General features: G+C 31.2%; 1 protein-coding gene across 2 annotated transcripts in view; it reads right to left on the bottom strand.

Moving 5' to 3' along the window:
• The window catches only part of LOC143225171 (DNA-binding protein Ets97D-like), an 87,604-nt gene that overhangs the window by 7,286 nt on the left and 61,219 nt on the right, over window positions 1-19,099 (bottom strand). For both annotated transcript variants that reach the window (XM_076454125.1, XM_076454126.1), the window contains 3 exons: window positions 16,103-16,234; window positions 11,890-12,102; window positions 3,672-3,821 (listed from right to left, as the gene is read on the bottom strand). In XM_076454125.1, the coding sequence (XP_076310240.1) occupies window positions 3,672-3,821; window positions 11,890-12,102; window positions 16,103-16,234 (495 nt within the window). The remainder of the gene's footprint in view (window positions 1-3,671; window positions 3,822-11,889; window positions 12,103-16,102; window positions 16,235-19,099) is intronic.

The raw sequence follows: 19,099 nt of genomic DNA on the forward strand, positions 1-19,099 counted from the left end.
TTAGGAACTAAGAATGTGGAAGTGCTAAGATGTATGGTGTTGATGAGAAAAGTCATAGTAGAGATATAAATAGAAATATGCAGGTTATAATGGGCTGATGTACATAAACGTAAGACTTTAATAGAAATGTGAACATCTAAAGAAAAGAAAAGATCACAGAGGAAACTGTCCATATGAAAGCAAACACGGGATGGTACGATCAAACAAACTGTATTACATTCTTTATTTCACTTGTGTTAACTGCAAAACAATGCCATCAATGTAGTATTTGTAAGAAGTTGGAGGTTTTCATTGATAAGTAGAGAAAATCCAATTTTCTGTATATCCAACACACAGAAAATCATAAGAAATGTCCATTTTGAAGCTATTGACATCCTTTACTTACTGGAAAAACTTGCCATTATAGGATAACCAATTATGGATTAATACAAGTTTAGCAAGATCTAAAAGTGTGCAAGTTGGAAGGTTTAGTTAATCCAGTTAATGTTTAATGTTTTTACACTTTCATCATGAGGAATCAATATGTAGTGTTTTCATTGTAAATATTTATGATGGTTGTTACCAAAAAATTGAAAGTTGTTGAACATTTGGGCTGCATTCTTGTCTTTTATGTAAATTGGAAAAGACAGGACAATGAATTAAAAAATATTATCAAGAAAAGTTGAAATTAATCCTATGGTGGCAGTTACAAGTGTAAATAACTGAGCTATCAGGATATTAGGAAAAAAAATGAAGAGTTCTGGGATTATAAATAACAAAACTGATAGCATTAAGTACCAATTTATGTGCATGAATATAACAATTAATGGTAGTTTTAATTTTTAGGTTAATCAAGATTGTCAGATCATTGATTAGAGGACTGTAATTTTGGCAGATTTAAATATAATGCCTTGTCATTTAGAAAACTGTCCTAAGGTTTTGTGTTCATCAGAGATCATATTACTTCCTGGATTAATTTTGTAAATATCATAATGGCTGTTTTGTATAAAATAGTGTAACTAAAAGATTATAGATAAATTAAATGATAGAAGGAATAATAAATGAATAATAAACAAAATCATAACCAAAAAACTGAATTCCTCAATGCACACTCCTTCCACTTTATAGAATCAAAGTGATGACATGAGTCACTTTGAATAAAATACCCCAGTTTTTGTATACCTGGCATCAGTCAAATTGACACATCCCATATAGAGTTGGGGTACAGAAGGTAACAGATAAAATATAAAGTTTTACTGAAAATAAATGTTTGAAATGTATTTTGAAAGTTTTAGAGATTACACAAATGATATTGATATTTTTGGAATGAATAGTTTTTAAGCATAGCATGAAAATCACTTTGCAATTAGATTAGTTAAAAAAAACTGACACTGTATGTTCACAAACAAATCATTAATAAAAATATTTCATTAAAAAATCTAATTTTTTGTGTACAAAAGACTTGTAACATTTACTAAAAGTCTATCACATTTTGTGAAAATGCTTATAATGCATTAGAAGATATAGTTTAAACACTTATTGTGTGCAAATGTTTATAGAAACTTGGTACTTTATACCAAGCCTGTTGTTGCAATAGAGTTAACTGTCACATATTTCAAGCATCTGGAGCATGAAACAAATATTTATGCTATTCCATAGGAAGACATAATTGTACAGTCACTGGATACATGTTCATGGTTTTTTTGTGATCAGACATATGAAACTGGTGCTAAAAAAACTGTTGTCTTATTACACTAGATGAATCACGGAAAGAAAACAAAGAGAAGTGTTGTGCTTTAGACAATACAACCTCACTTCTAAGTCATTTGCAATGGAATGTACAATATAGGACAACTGTTAAGAATGGACATAGTGACATGAACTATAAAAATATGTGGGTGCCACAAAGTAATCTTAATATAATGCATTTGACTCTTTTATTATAAATATTTGGAAACATTTACTAAATGGTCAATTTTTCTGTCTAAGTGAAAATTGAACCCAAAGACAACTTCATTCAAACTGGACAATTAAATTTTGAGGAAAAATTAATTCTAACTGGAACTTTATCAGCACTTCTCAAAATCCCACATCACCTCCTACATTCTAAAAGTCTCATCATAATAGGGGTAAACCAAACTTCTATCATTTAAGTCTTAACACATGACCCACATGCAGCACAGTTGCCAGAAAGTAATATGAGAGTTATCAGTGGGACAGTATCCTTTAGACATATTTGACTTGATCTTTAGTAACTGCTTTAGGCAGGATTGATAACTCAAAGTTAGACAAATTTTAACCATTTGAAACTTGTAGATGAATACAAAACTAGTTCCAAAATCCTTACAAAAGTGTAAGGATAAGGATTTATTCATATATAAACCTCTTATATATAAAAGGTTATGAAGATATTTAGTTGTGATATCTACATAACACACTCATGATGTCAGAAAAACAGAAGTCTTAATATCAAACAAAATATTACCTTATAACCTAAGCACTTTTGGAAGATGGACCTTTCTTCTTGAGTCTTCCCCTGCTATATTTGGTGCAACTTTAGTAATTTACTACACATTTTATTTGTATAACACAAGCTGAAGTACTCATCCTTTCAAGGATTATGAACTTTAAACAAATTTGGAGGATGATGCTATGATAAATGACTCAAAAATCCTAAATTTCACACAATTTATAACAACCTGTTAATTATCATGTTACCAAAAGTTTTGTATAAACTTTAATAACTTAATATGTATATACTTAAAACATGGTATACTTGTAAGAAAAGGTAGTGGCTGTATGAATGCTTTCTGTTACCTGCCTTCAATGTTCTTAATATCCTTCCACAGTTTTTTACATGATTAATTAACTAGTGGTCATTAACTACAGAAATGTGTCACATGCTTAAGTTGAAAAATCATGTGTCAAAGGTTTAAGTGGGTATAACTTGAGAATTGGCTCCTCATATCAGCCTTATGGTGGCTGTTGGAGTAGAAACTTCAGCTAAGTGTATGCAGGGGTAGTAGTTTTGTTTTATATTGCATTCCAAGTGCACTCCCTAAGATATACAAGATGCATGTGTACCCCTCCCCCACACTTTGTGTATACTGTTTTACAGAAGATTTAAGAGTGTTTTTGTTTTTGGTGTAAGAATATGGCACAATATATCAATGTAGTTAACAGTAATTTATATTAATGATAATAAATGCACAATAACAGTCAATAGTAGGGGTGCAGAGGGTTATGAACCCATATTTACATGCCCATTTTTCCAAGCTATCATTCCACAATTGAGATTGGCTCAGCTATCTAATAATAGTTATATAACAGAAAGACACAGATTTATGTGCCTTTTATACAAAGATTGTATTTTACCTATAAAAATTATGAAACCTTCTACTAGTTTTGGTCATAGCTTGAATAAACATGAATCCAAAATATTGTAAATTATACAATATAGTTTAGAACAGTAGATTAAATGTTGAATACAAAAAGTTTTAGTGGATTTTATCGCATATATGTTTACTTTCATAGATGGAACCAAAGTTGTGATAACTATGATAATTATTATATGTAATTTATAAAACTGTCATTATTTGCTACAGATAGGAGAATAATTTGTATCATTTTGTACCATACTGCACCTTTTTTGTCAAAATTTGTAAGTATATACAACACCACTTTATGATTACCTGTTCGATTTCCAGGACTCCCTTCATATGCAACTTTTGGTAAGCCAACTTTTGGTGTCCTGCACAGTTTGTTCTTGGGACCATCACTCTTAGTAACAGTAGTAAATACTTGAAGTGACTCTCGGAGAACTACGGGCTGCTGTACAACAGCTAAAAACATTACAAATGAAAATATTACTTCCTTTGAAGTGTATCATACCTTTAGGCAACATAAAATATTACATCTTATCTTAACAAATAGAAAATATTCACATAAATTAAAACCATTTATTAACTCTGTTATAACCTCAGCCTTCATAAGCATACATAAATCATTCTAAATATTTATGTGATAGCAATCAATTTCAAATGGAAATTCAACATAATTTTTGTTTCAAGAGAGTGTAAAATGTATGAAATTAAAATCAATATTTTGCAAAGTATAAATATGTACAAACTGTATTTCTGTTTGCATGTTACCAGAGAAGTGTCTAAAGGATATAATTTTTATACATAATTCTAAAATGTTCATTTCAGAATTGGACAATATTTCTTCAAATAATTAACATTACTGGGGAAGCAGATGAACTTCTGTGCACTTATTTCCAGACCTGGTTTTTCTAAAGCTTGAGTAAGCTGATAAGTTGACTACAGAACTTTGATAAAAATATTTTTATATGAAGCACTTACAAGAAAAACAAACAAAAATGTAACAGCAATTTATTCTCACACTTTTACAAATGTATTTTCTATTTTATATACTAACAACAATTGTGCTAAAGATTGTGTTCTCTTCGTAGCTGTACTTTAAATGTTTGAAAACATCAACGAATGTGATATAAACACATTAGTCAGAAAGTCAAATTGGAAAGCTCCTATCTATGTTTAGCCATTAATACAGTAATTGAAGTAAAATATGCATACTGCTTAATATTGAGTTCAAGAAATATGTGAAAAATTAACCTTCACAAACATTAACCCAACACAGATAAAACAAATCACATTCCGCAAGATGAGCTCACCATCGTTATCCTTCTTATCAGAATAACTCTCCCTTATGCCAAGAAAGTTATAAACCTAATTAAAGAAAGAATCTCCCTGTGGTTTTGCCAGCATGAAGTTGAAGAAGCCAAAGTACCTGTTGTATCAACAGTCCAGAGTTTCAACTGTCAGCACTTCAGACACACCATAGTCACACATACAGACTATATGCTGTATTGGATGTGGAGGACAACATCAAGTGACCAAGTACCCAAACCTTTGTAAACTTACCAAAGTGCCAACTGCAGAGGACCCCATACTGTTTCAGTTCCATCCATCCATTAAACCTGTTATAACCATACTATATGTATACATGTTATCTACAGCTTAACCAGACAAACTATTTTCAAACCATTTTAAACTTCTATCTCTAAACTAATATCCTTAAACCACTAATAATAATGGGAAAATTCTACATCAGTTCAATGATAATAATAACCTTATAACCATAAACAATAATCAGCCAACAAACACATACACAAATGACACACAAGATATATTAAATCTTGCTATCATCTCACTTTCACACATTTCATATAATAATATCAGTGGTGATTATGACCAAATCTCATTTCAACTGTATCCTAATTCACACAACAATAATTAAATACCACCTAATTTTTAAGATATTGCTATCTTTGAGTGGACAAAGCTCAGGGAAAGTATTGAAAACTAACTCTCAGCTATTAAATGTACTACTCAAAATCAAAACGATATATATAGGTACACCACAGATATCACAAAAGTTATATATCACAAGCTATACATAAAACCATTCTAAGCAAAATAGTAAAATATAACATGAATTTGTGGAAACGCACCCTAGAAATTCACAAATAACAAATAAATATCAACAAAGAAGAAATTTCACCAGAACACATCACATAAAAGCAAATAAAAAAATAACCTTACTAAAAAGAGCATCCTGAAACAAGACAAATTGGAGACTTCCTGTAATTTAATAGATAACTCTGTACATGATTCCTTCACTCTTCTGGAAAAAACTTAAATCTGTAATTGATAACCAGTCAACATTTATAGCCAATAAACATTATAATAATATAATAGCAACCACTGATCAAGAGAAATACATATTTAATATATCTTTTAAAGACTAATTCACAACTCCAACTACACTCATTCAACAAAAAAGCACTGTGAACATATAAACAAACACATCATGAACAATTCTGAAGCATTTCAACCATCCTTCCCCACTTCATTATATCTCTAATCAACCACAGATAACTTATATATACCCAGCCAATCACTAATACAGAAATAAAAATTAATGTTAAGAAGACTGGACTTTATTTAAAATCAAATAAAGCACAAAATTCTTCAAAATCTATCAAGTAATGTACTTGTACATTTAGCAGCAATATTCAACCTTTCCCTACAGCCAGGATACTAACACTCGCTTTGGAAATCAGCAACCATTAAAATCCTCCCCAAAAAAGATAGCAACCACAATAGTTCCATGATTACAGACAGATAAGCCTTCACAATATTTTACACAAACTTATGGAAAACTAATAACTTACTCTTTCTGAGAAAAAAAAATCTTAATAATCAAAATGGAGGTAAAAAGAAAAGACAAACCAAAGATCACCTTATTATACTAATCAAAACAATATAACAGGGATAAATTAAAAAATTCACTACAATAGCCATTTTTCTTGGTATAAAAAAAAACTTTGATCCCATATAGCACAATGGCCTGAAATACAAGCAAAATTACCATCATCTTATAAAAAAATTAATTACTTGTATTTCTAACTTTCTTTCTAGTAGAACCTCCAAGGCATAAATATTAACTCAACATCAACAAATATCTTCTCTTTTTGAGGCTAATGTATCATAAAGTTCCACTTTAAGCCTACTGCTATACAATATCCATGTTAACGACATTCCATTATCCCTACTAACCTGGTCACTTGTCTCAACATGCTGATGACATTGCAGTATGAAACAACAAGTAATCCAAATGTAGCAGCACTGCAACAGAACAAGTGTAACACCTGGTGTATTATACTCAAGTTGACCAAACCCCAAATCATTGCTTTTTTACGCAGCATAAACAAAAAGAGGAAAAAACTCAGTAAACTTACTATTATATTATATAAAACCACTATGCCTTTATTAAAAAAAATGTTAAATTTTAGCATAATCTTAAACCAAACTCTAATGTGGACAAATCACCTTAATAATATTATGCAATAATCCAGCAGAAGAATAACCTATCTTAGAAGAATTGCAATAACAAACACAGGATGTAATAGCCAACCTATATTAAATATATAGAAAAATTTTGTCAGACCACTTTTTAAAACATGTATGTCCTGTTACACGTAACATGTCCCCCAATCCTTTCAAAATCTTTAAGCCCTACAAAATAAATGGGAATAACCTGTCATGAGTAACTCTAGTTCCTCTGGGTACATATTACAGATTCAAGTAAACTTAGATTCAAAGAGTCAGTCAATCAGTTTAGAATATGCCTTTGGGGAGTATGGCTAGTCTGATCAATTCACAGCTCTAGTAATTGCAAATGTCTGTCATCCATTATGTGAAATACACTAGTTGATGATCTGTGATGAATTAAATATTATATTTATTGTGTATCCTACTATGTGTTCAGATGTAGTCAGTTTTAGCAGAACTTAGTATTACTTTGCAGTATATCTTGCTAAAGCTCTCATTACATAATGGATCTACCTAATTTATTTCAGGAACAGTTTACTCAAAAATACCATTATATATTGTCTAACAACAAAATTCTATCTTCTGAATCAACTGAATAACAAAATCTTACACACACATTCTAACATTCGAAGATTTTCATGTGAATCATGTGCAATACAACTTGCTTAAAATGATATGGATTGGATTTCTTTAAAACATTACAAAATGAACAGTAACAGTTTAAAGGTTTTGCAAGTAGTTCCCTAAGTCATTGGTAAGCATCAAACAAATAATATGAAAAGGACATGTCAGCCAAAATATGCATCATTAAATTGCACAACTTTAAAGTAAAGATATAATCAAACACACACATGCTTTCAGGAATACATAACAATAAAATGTTATCTTGTTACCAGTACTTTGTGATGCACCTCTCTCTCTTTACTTTTAGGTTAACCTTTTAAAACATTTAGAAAATAAACAACCTCTTTTTTAACTAATGAACACTTTTGCACAATTTTTTTGTCTGACACCGGGGCTACAGAAAAAACCAGGAACATACAATTAAAAACATTGAAACTCCCTGAATCATACAGATAATTAATTTCATGTTGTAGAAAGACAGAGATACAGTTAAAGCACTAAAGTCAGACAAAGTCCTTCCCCACAGAGTTTTAAAGAAGTTAGAATGAGTGGGGTCAATTGGCAAGTTGGACAAATATTTGGTAAATTCCTCTTAATTACAGCTAATACATTTAAGTTAACGTAACTTTGATAAAATTTCTAATACAATAGACACCAACCTCACAGTATCTAAGAAATAATACAAATTTTAAAGTAAACAATTCAGAGAAGGGTCACTAAAATGATTCTAGTGATGGAAGGGTTACCAAAACCATCTGTTTAAGTGCTTGTTCAAACTGATTGATATTGATATTTGTGAAATTATACCTTAAGATTTTTACTATGTGTATTTTCACAACATTTAGTAAAATTTTAGTACATGTAATAGGTCTGTTGTACACAAAAAAAACTAAGTTTTTAGTAAATTATTTCTAATATAGAATAGTTTGTAAATTTCTAAGATCCTTCCTGAGTTAGTCTGAGTAAAAGGTGATTGTTCATGCTGAGAATAAAAATACTTCATCTAATTTTCATATTTCTTTTGCATGCATAACCTCCAGAACTTCTTTATCAGTTTCAGAAACTTTTTATTAAAACATTATATTTTAATCTCTTATTTTTTCTACATTAACACTAACTGCAGAGAATGACCATAAAGTGAAAAAAAATAAAAGGAATATTATATTTTACTCTTCAGCATTGATCAGAAAGTTTCAAGTTATCTTTACAGTTTTACTTACCAACCCTTTATCATCTGTTTTTAAGTTTATAGTATTAATGATGTACTTTGAACTCAATGGAGAAGTAACTTCCATTTCAAAAGCATTGAACCCATTCTCTGGTTCCTACTGATGTAGCATAAACAATACATGGTTGCTAAGTGTAATACTTCACAAATGACTTAAGTTTATGATATTTTAGTTTTATTTTACTGAAGTTTTGTGCTAAGTTGAGAATTTTCTAATTTTTATATTTTAGTTAATTTTGTTAAAAAATATATAACAATGAACCATACATACACAAAACACAATGTTTTGTAGTCATTATTGTGTTCTTGGACTCTTTACACTTAATAAAAAAAAATATTAAGTTATTCTTATAAGTCTTATTTAGTCTCATAGTTTCTTAGTTTGTGTCCAAAAAACAAATTAATGTAGTTTTCAAATATGCATTTTTAGAATACAAAACATACATTAGAATAGAATGCCTCAAAACTACCATAATATATCCAGCTTTCTAAGTAAGCTAAAAGTACATAAAAAAAATTCTGTAACTGCTCAAAGCACCAAATCTGATCATCACGAAATAAGCAGTTCTAACTGGCTTACAGAGAATAAAACAGAAAGCAGAACAGTAAAATTTATATGGAACAGTATTTGATCTCTATTGGTTATAAACATTCAGAGAACCAAAATACCAACTAATTGTGCTAATGATTGAAGGCATGAAAATTAAACAACGGCTTGTAAGATTTATGTAGAGAGCAATTTTTGGTGGTATAAACATATCCATCAGTAATGTAAATTTCATTAGCAAATTATCTCACAAGTCATAAAGAAGAGTTTTTCTAGGGAGCTTCTCAAATTTCTTGATATCTTGGCAAATCCTAGACATGAAGAAATAGCAAATCTAAATCTGATGAAAGACTACATATTAAACCAGAGAAGACCCAAGAAGCTACTGAGCTGGGACTGATCAATCCAGAACCCCAAACAGCATCTAATATATAAAATAAATGAAAAATCCCACAGGTAAAGGATGAAAAATTGCCAGACATGTAAAAAAATAACATTATCTTAGAATGAAACAAAAAATTAAATATAGTATAGTAGATATCCCATGTGATACAAAATGAACAGGAAAAGTTCCCAAAATGGACTGGTGTAGAAAAAGATCTGACCTTAAGTCATTATTCACAATATATTATAAACAAACAACGTCCTACTCAAGAAGATCCTAAAAGGGCAGAAGTCATGTGTGGAGAGAACAAATTGAAGATGGCCAACCCCCCCACCATGTAGAGAAGAAGGAAGTATCCTACAAAAATTCCCAAATATAGGTGTAGTACTTATGAAAGGAAATGGAAAGTAAACATTACCTGTAAAAGAGTAAATAGGGTAGTATGAAGTTGATAAACTAGGTAAGGGAGAAAATGGAGAGGAATTACAGAGATCTGAAGAAAATAAAACCAAGAAAATCTGACTGATGGTAAGATAAAGCAAAAATAATTAAAGCCTGTATATAAGGTGAGGCATTCTCAAAAGAGAGACAAAAAAAGATAATCAAGAAAAATGTCAGGAGAAAGGAAATATAACATGAAATGTGTTTAAAACAAAAAAACTGTGATAAGCTTAACAGATTCTGCAGTAAAGGCCTGGAATGAATTTCATGTCAAGGAAGAACAAAACTGACAAATCTGGGCTGTCTGAAATGGGTTTTGCTATTATAGAAGAAAGATGAGAAATATTTGAAGCAGGCAGGGTTGACCCCAATCTCCAGGGGCCCAAACAAACAAAATTAAAGGTAAAAAATATAAATTACAAATTAAACAAAATTAAAGGTAAGAAATTGTGTAGGAAAATAAACATATGTAATAAATGTTACGTATTGACGAAAACAAAATAGTTAACCAAACCATCAATTAACTCGTGCCAAGAGCAACAGGTAAACTGAAAATAATAGACATATCTTAAGCTTAATCAAACAGTGCAGGACAAAGATATCAACAGCTTTTAAAATAAAAATCTTAATCTAACAATAAGTATGAACAATAATGGGAGAAGAAGTTAGAGCAGACCTCGACTCAAGGGTTCTAGAAAAACCAAGTAAATATGAAAAATTATAAAAGATAAATAATAATGAAAATGAAATAAAAGTTAATTTGTCCAATGAAATAAGTGTGTGTTAATAATAACCTACGTATGAGACATGATGTATGGAAGGAAAACAATACAATTAAAGAAACGAATATACCAGTAAGATGAATTACAGGTAATCCTAAAATAACAAACTCTGGTATCATTGATATAACAGGAAAAATGACAAAACTAATCCTAATTTTGAATCTGAATTGGACTATGAGTACTGACCAATCTAACAAAACTTATGATAGGCAGACTGTATGTCAAAATGTGTGGGCCCCAAAACTCAAGATGAGCCCAATGAAGGTTATCTCATTGAATCATCAACCTCCTGATGAAGTAAAACTGAATATTTTTCTGTGGAGTACTGCCACCTGAAGCCTGTGTAATTGTGCTGACAGAACATATAACCCCTAAAGTGGCAACATAGGATTTATAATGCAATATGAATAACCAAACACTACTATGTTAGCAGGAAGAAATAAAGTAATAAGTTCTGTAATTGGGTAGGAACATAAAATAATTCCACTTTAGAATAACACAAGTGACAAATATCACTATTTTATTACAGAGTAAGCTTTGTGAGAGAAATAAATAAAAGAAACAGAGAAGAGTACAAACTAAATGTTACAAGTACTGCTGAAGAAGAAAAGAAATGATGGTTTGGTAGAAATAAATAAAGGGAGTCATATGGGTCAATAGGGTGTGTTGCACTTTTGCTGGTGGAGGGTTGAATAATGATTTGCATGCAAGACACACTGGAATCAGTCAATTCTAGATGGGTGAGAATATCAGGATTTGTGGCAAGTACAAAAACATTTTCTGCATATAGGTGGTAGCACTGATGAAGAATGGCTATTTATAAGAGTGGAGGTAATGTATTTTATTGGAATTTCTACTTTTCTCAAAAGTGGGTGTGCAATGCAAAATGTAGATTGTAAATTTGAATTTTGATGCAAATAGCTGTAAGGAGTTCTGGAATATTCACTAGTGATATCAAGACAAAAACTAATAAGATATTTACTTACCAACTATTTTACATTTTCTTAACAGTTCTAGATGAGTCCAGAACAAATCTCCTGGGTCAGAGGATACTTTTTTTTTAAATTCTGAATGGCTCAAGGAAAATAATTTTTGACCATTAAAGACCCAATCTTCCAGTCTGATGTCAGGGAGATTAAACTGTTGAACTGCCCACTGTATCCAAATCAGAACATGTTGTGTGGACCACTGAGCAGGATCTAAAACAGAAACAAAAAAAGTGAATATACACATAAGACAAAGTCAATTACTATATCCAGCTGTTTTATCTGGTTTTGGGATAACAAATAGCAACATACTATGTTACATACACCAACCTGGCTATTCTCTCCCACATTTCTCACACTTTCAGACTATCCACAGAATCCTAGATTAAAAATTCGATCAGCAATGAGGACATCTGACACTGGGAGATGTATGTTAAGTGTGTGGGTTCAAACATTCATAGCACAAAAAGATTATCACCACATACTAAGTAAGTCTGCTAATGATGGAAGGCATGAAAACTAAACATCAGCTTGTAAGGTTTATGCAGAGAACAATCTGCTTCTCTCTGTTGGTATAAACATGTCAATCTTTTGAATCAACCAAATAACAAAATCTCACACACACTCTAACATTCAAAGATTTTCATGTGAATCATGTGCAATACAACTTGTTTAAAATGACAAGGAATGAATTTCTTTAAAACATTACAACAGTAACGGTTTAAAGGTTTTGCAAGTAATGAAATATCCATATGTATTCAATGTGAAATACAACTTTTATTCCATCAGTAAATCTAGTTTACCATTATTTTAACATTACAAATAGTTGTCTTACTTTACAGTTGAATGACACACACATATATATATATATATCAAATATTTAGGTCTATAGATAGAGATTTTTTTTGTAATAGAAAAAAATCATTGTGATTCTCATATTGGTAGGTTTGTAAGCATTAATAAAACTAGTAATACTTTATTTTCATTCACTAAACAGCACACTGAATTGTTAGAAATCTTATACTAATTTTCTTTTATCACTTTAATTTTCCTTCATCTGCTACTAACAGCTGAAGATATAGACACAAATATGACACTCAGCAAATATATAGATGAACTGCATAAAATTTACAAATCTTATTTATTTGTAGTTTCATGTTTTACTAGATGTATTTGCACATTTTTAACACCATTGAGATGACTCTTTTACACTGGATATATTTACCCTAAGCTCATTAAGGACTCATACCAGGGCCTCAATGACTAAAAGCCAATGATGTTTCAAAAAACTACATGCATTTAATACCCATAATTGCAAGTGACCTTTTAATTATAGTTAAACAACTTGTGTGCATGCTACTTATATCAGTTTTCCAGATTAAAATCCTTCTAGATTATGTTGTATACTGTTGCCTTGGACATGTGGATAACTTTGTGTGTTACAAAATGCCACACTTTGATAACCATTGTTGAATTATGATTTAATGCAGATCTATATCTGAATGGTTTTGTTGTTCCAAGTTTCTTGATATTCCTTTTTCTTTCTTTCTTTTTTACAATTCTTCTGAGCACAAGGGATTCCTCATGTACTGGAAATTCTAAATAATCAAACTGAATATAAACTTAAGATTTGGGTAATGACTGCTGCACTGGAAAAAGATGATACATGCACTTCTCAAATGTAACCAATTTTCAAAGGCATCACACTTTCTATGAAATGGCAAACAATGTTAAAATGTAGTTCTAATACATTCCATTTCACTGTGACTTTATAATGACTGTTGTTGCATATAAAATGTTGATTTACATATTCAAATTATTTAGCAATGGTGTACTCAACCCTAAAGTCAAAAACTCAAAAATCTATCTTAATAATTCATTCATTGCTCATATATTCACAAAAATTCATTAACCAATAAAATACATAATTTACAATTGTTAGTGCTAATATATGAAACTACTTGTTCACAAGAATGCTCCATTCGATAATTTTCAGTAAACCATACACTGTTCCTGTATGACAGCCAACTAGTCTAATTACACAAGTTTGGTTCTAATGTTGTCCTTATCTATTGTAATAAATACTTTTATAATTGTGTTTTTATTGTAGGCATGAAATCTTTATTCAACCTCTGCATTTTGTACTATATTTTCATACATTGTTGACTTTCTTGACAATGTTCTTCCTTCAAGGTTCCTATTTTGTTTCATTGATCTGGTTTTATAATATTGAAACCAATATGTTCTTCAAGTTTAACAAGAGCTTTATGTTACTGTCAAGACATATGAGTTTTCTTTCTAGAATTAAAATGTAAAATGATAACAACACCAGACTACTAATGCAGATCTTCAATGAATCAAAATGCTTTTCAGAATATAGAAGTTCCTGGCAGTCTGATAAACATATTAACAAAATATCAAAGGATGACATATAATTATGAAATTGCAATTGTAAGGAAAAAGCCTAAAGGACAGAATTTATACATAGGGTAAGATTAAATGTATTTTTAAGCCTACAGATATACATTCTTTCACTCTAAAGAATGCAATAACCAAAACAAAAGGTCATTGGCTATTTTGTGAACTTTTATATTCCTTTTTAAATGAATACGTGGGCTCTAGCACTAGGTAGCTCTTAATCCATACAAAAAAGCATATTCATATTATAAATGGAAATTTCAGTGCACTAACTTGAGTTGATGATGATGAGCAATTATTAATTCACAATAGTTTGATAACTGTATAACTGCCAATTTGAAAACTAGAATTAATAAGTGGAAATCATTGTTAATGCTGTTTTTTTTTAAAGTTAATATAAAATGTATACAATTTCTTTTAAAGTCTGATTTGACTGTATCTATGAAAAGTATTACATAAGAGTCAAATACCACCTTAATATATCAATGAAGAGTAAGTCTGTCCCCCCAAATTATGAAAAAATCTGTCTCACAACACAATAACTGAACTGCACCAAAGAGAATTATGTTTAATGATCATGTGCTAAACAGATCCCAACCTCTGGTTCTGCAGAAATATAGATTATTGTCCATTAAAAAAGACACGAGATCTTAACTCCTTTGTGAAGATGACAAGAAGTATTGCTTTTTCTAACAGTTTCAATTGTTTTAACAACATTAATCAAAGTTATACTGGCTGATGCATATCTTTTTCATTGTTGTTGTCCTGATGACCGTGGGAAGTGGACTAGTGGCAACTATGTGACATAGCTGGACTTCAAAAACTTCATCAAGGATTTCTGGTGTGAGACAAATTGGATCATATGCATCCACACCTTTTCCATTTTAATCTTGGAAAATCCTAAGTGAATATTCACCTCTTTTTAAATTTGTTTGGATTCCATGAATTGAAAAGCTGTAACAACTTGTATTTCCATGCAGAACCTCCACCTACTATCAATGTGTAACACAATAAAAACGTAAGAAAACAACCATGTATTCTCATATAATACATAAAATATCCACATATCTAAAGGCATGTGTTAATTTATGTTATGTATTGTTTTCTAGAAAGTGTTTTGACATTGATGATATTTGATGCCTAGAAATTTCATGTGTCTAGTTAGTCAGTCAGTATCTGTTAAGTCTTAATTGTGAGTTATGCTTATCACTCAGTCATAGTTAATTCATGAAACCTGTAGTAAGCTGTAAAAATTGTAGTTGAAGAAATAAAATGCCTTCCTTTTTGCTAAGTGGACTGTACTTTGCATATACTTTAACCTGCTATATATGTACAATGTACCTTCAACACTCAACTGTTTTATCACACTTAATGGTAAACTGCTAGACCTTATTTGTATAACATAAATCTGTTTCTGAAAGTAACAAGAACATCTTTCTTTTGACAGAATCAAAATGTAATGTAACAGATAAATATGTAATGTCACGATACATTTATTAACTCTCAACTTGTAGGGCTCAGATGTACACGTTCTTATCTGTTTAGTACTTTTTGTTGTACTAGTTAATTCACCATATTTTTAACATAAAGCTATCTATTTACAAGAAGAATAACATTATACATTATTCTGTTTTCTTTAACTAAATTTCTTAATTAACATTTTCAGTGCAAAGATAATTTGGGAATTTAGAAAACTTATTTTCAATAATCTAAATTTGCCAATAAAACATAAAAATGACTAAAGTACCTAAATACATATGATATTCTACACATTTATGTAATAAAATTATCTCACCTAGTGGAATTTTTAACTGTTCTTGCTCCTTCCTAAATTGGGCAGATACAACCCAGCGTGTGACATTTTCTGCTTCTTCTGGTGCTGAAATATGATCTTCTTTTGCTACTTGAGGCTGTCCAACTTGCTGCTCTAAACACATCACATAAAATTAGTTCTAACTGCAAGGAAGTTTAACAGGCTTATTGGCTTTCTAAATTACATACACAATAAAAAAATTCTCCATAATTTTAACCCTCATCTTAATTAATCCTTTCCATCCAAGATGTAGCCATGGCACATTATTGTGATGGTGCAAATTCTCACAGGGCAAATCTGTGAAAAGAAATTATCCAGCATTTACAACAGTAGCACCACTGAATTACTCTGAACTCAATATAAACACTTGTGAGAGATTAGCGTTTTCTTAAATTGAAAATATCAGGTCATCCCATAAGTAATGTCTGAAAACTTAATACAGAAAGTGTATCATCATTTCTGTCTTTGCAGAAGGCTTTAATGACTAAAATATGTAGTAAAATGTGTATAAAAATGTTCAGACAAATAAAAGAAACTAATCCAACTCCACATTTTCAGATTAGTAATAAAGTAAACCCTCATAAAGATGGATGTGTTTGAGGAGCATATTAGGCATATAATGCTTTAAGAGTTTAAAAAAGGCAACAGTGTAGTAGAAACTACATGAAACATTGAAGGTGTTTCAAATCAGGTGACTACAGCTCAAGTGATGTGCCATGTTCAGGTCGTTCTGTTGAGTTTAATGATGACTTGCTGCTGGCTGCACTTGATGAAGATTGTGCTGTAACATTTCAAGAACTAGCAAAAAAGCTTAATTTAACCCATTCAACAGTTCACTCTCACCTGCAACAGCTTAAAAAGGAGTCCTCCATGACTTAACAGAAGCCAAATTTAGAATAAGAGCGGACATTTGCACTTCTCTGTAACTTGCCTTTTTCGAGCAGGTTAGTGACTGAAGATGAAAATTAGATAAATTTAAAAATATTAAGCATCATGGACAATGGCTCAGTGCAAATACACTGGCTAAAGCACAACCCAAAATAGATCTCCACCCTAAGAAAGTCTTGTTAAGCATTTGGTGGGATATTATTGGTGTGATCCAATTTGAGTTGCTGCCACTCAATGTAATGATTACATCAGATTTCTACTGTCAACACTTAAAATGCTTGTATGTTGCACTGAAAGAAAAGAGGCTTCCTTTGATCAATTGTACAGGTGCTGTGTTACACCAGGATAATGCACAGCCCCATACAGCAAGGATCACATCTGCAAAGACTGAAAATTTAGACTAGAAAAAACTTCCACATCCTCCTTATTCTACAGACCTTGCCCCATCTAATTATCATCTATTCCAAAGTATGCAGAACTATCTTGATGGAAAAGAGCTTGAAACACACAAAGATGTCAACTAACCTCTCTACATTCTTTTCCTCCAAACCCCAATAATTTTATAGAAGTGGCATTCAGAAGCTTGTGAATTGTTGGCAGGAAGTAATTAATAATAATGGAACATACATTATTGATTAAATAACATTAAATGCATTTTAAACCCTTTCTCTTTTTCTGAACTTAAAATCAGATATTACTTAAGGGATGACCTGATATATTTCCAATAATATTTACCTTCAATGACACTTATAGCTATTACTTGACTGCCTGAGATTTCTTCTTTGCCCATCTAAGCAATGGTCTGATTTTTAATCACTTGATCTAGTCTCTTATACATCACTCAACTGCCTCACGTGATATTTGTCTTGTCAACCTATGCCAGTGCACCCTCTATCCTGGTATGTAAGCATCTTATTCAGATAGTTTTATCACTTTATAAAGACTGACACATCTTAATCTCCAATACTAGTTCTTAGTGGGGAGGAAGAGTGTAAGAGTTAAGTAATACTGGAAATACATTTGAAATTTAAGAAAATGTTAACTTTCTAGATACTTACCTCTGCTGACACTTATAGCTAGAATCCCACATTGAAATGGTGGAGGTGCTGGTAAGGGCATTATCCATACAGAAAGCATCAGTATATGTCATGGACACTCATGATAAGATTGGTATCCAAAATCTATTTCAAAAGCTTGAGCTTCTAGATATCCAGGTGTAATATATCAGATTATGGCTGCCTCCCCAGTGACAACCTAAACTGAAGTGGAAGGTTGCACACACCAGAAAGGACTCCAAAAGCAGAAATCTGGGTATAGCACCCAATATGGTACTGTCAACAGGATCTGACAATGGATTGAAACAAATAATATTCCATACCCTGTATAAAATATGAAAAAAAAAGAGAGGATTTAGAATGGTAATATTGCCCTGTTTAGATAAAAACCATCTGTTGCTCAAAGCCCAAAGATGAGGTACTGGAAACCAAATTTCCAGTAGTTGTGTTGATCCAGTGAGAGTCCAAACAACAAATTAGTAGAAAAATAAGAACCAGTTCAAAAAAACCTTGCAATGCAACATCTGTACAGTTGAGAGAATCTGTTTGGATTGACAAAACTGACCTGCTACCACAGGCATCACCAATGGAACATGACAAGCTAGAAGAGTAAGAAAACAAGACTAATCTCAAGAAAGGAGGTAAAAAAATTCAAGAATATGGAAACCTAGACCACATACCTTCTTGATGAGAAACATAAAACATCACTATGGAATAGTCAAAATGAAGCTTGATTTACTTCTTAAAAATCCAAAACTGTGAAGCTTTGCCTGTTAAAGAACAAGAAGGATGAGAACACTGTGGAAAGAATCCTAGTCATCTACACATGAAGTCTAGAATTCCTGACTCATGGTATATGCAAGGCACCTATGAAGAGAATGGAATTCTGGATGGGATAGCAGTAGAAGAACCCAAATCATAGGAGTGTCCTGACATAATTTCTTGAGATTAAAAAATGATCTTGAATAAAGAAACTGGGGAAACCAGCAAATAGAGGTGTATGATCTTTGATTGCTTAGAAGCCAATAAAAGCATC

This window comes from Tachypleus tridentatus, chromosome 9 (assembly GCF_004210375.1).
Source record: "Tachypleus tridentatus isolate NWPU-2018 chromosome 9, ASM421037v1, whole genome shotgun sequence".
Classification (NCBI taxonomy): domain Eukaryota; kingdom Metazoa; phylum Arthropoda; class Merostomata; order Xiphosura; family Limulidae; genus Tachypleus; species Tachypleus tridentatus.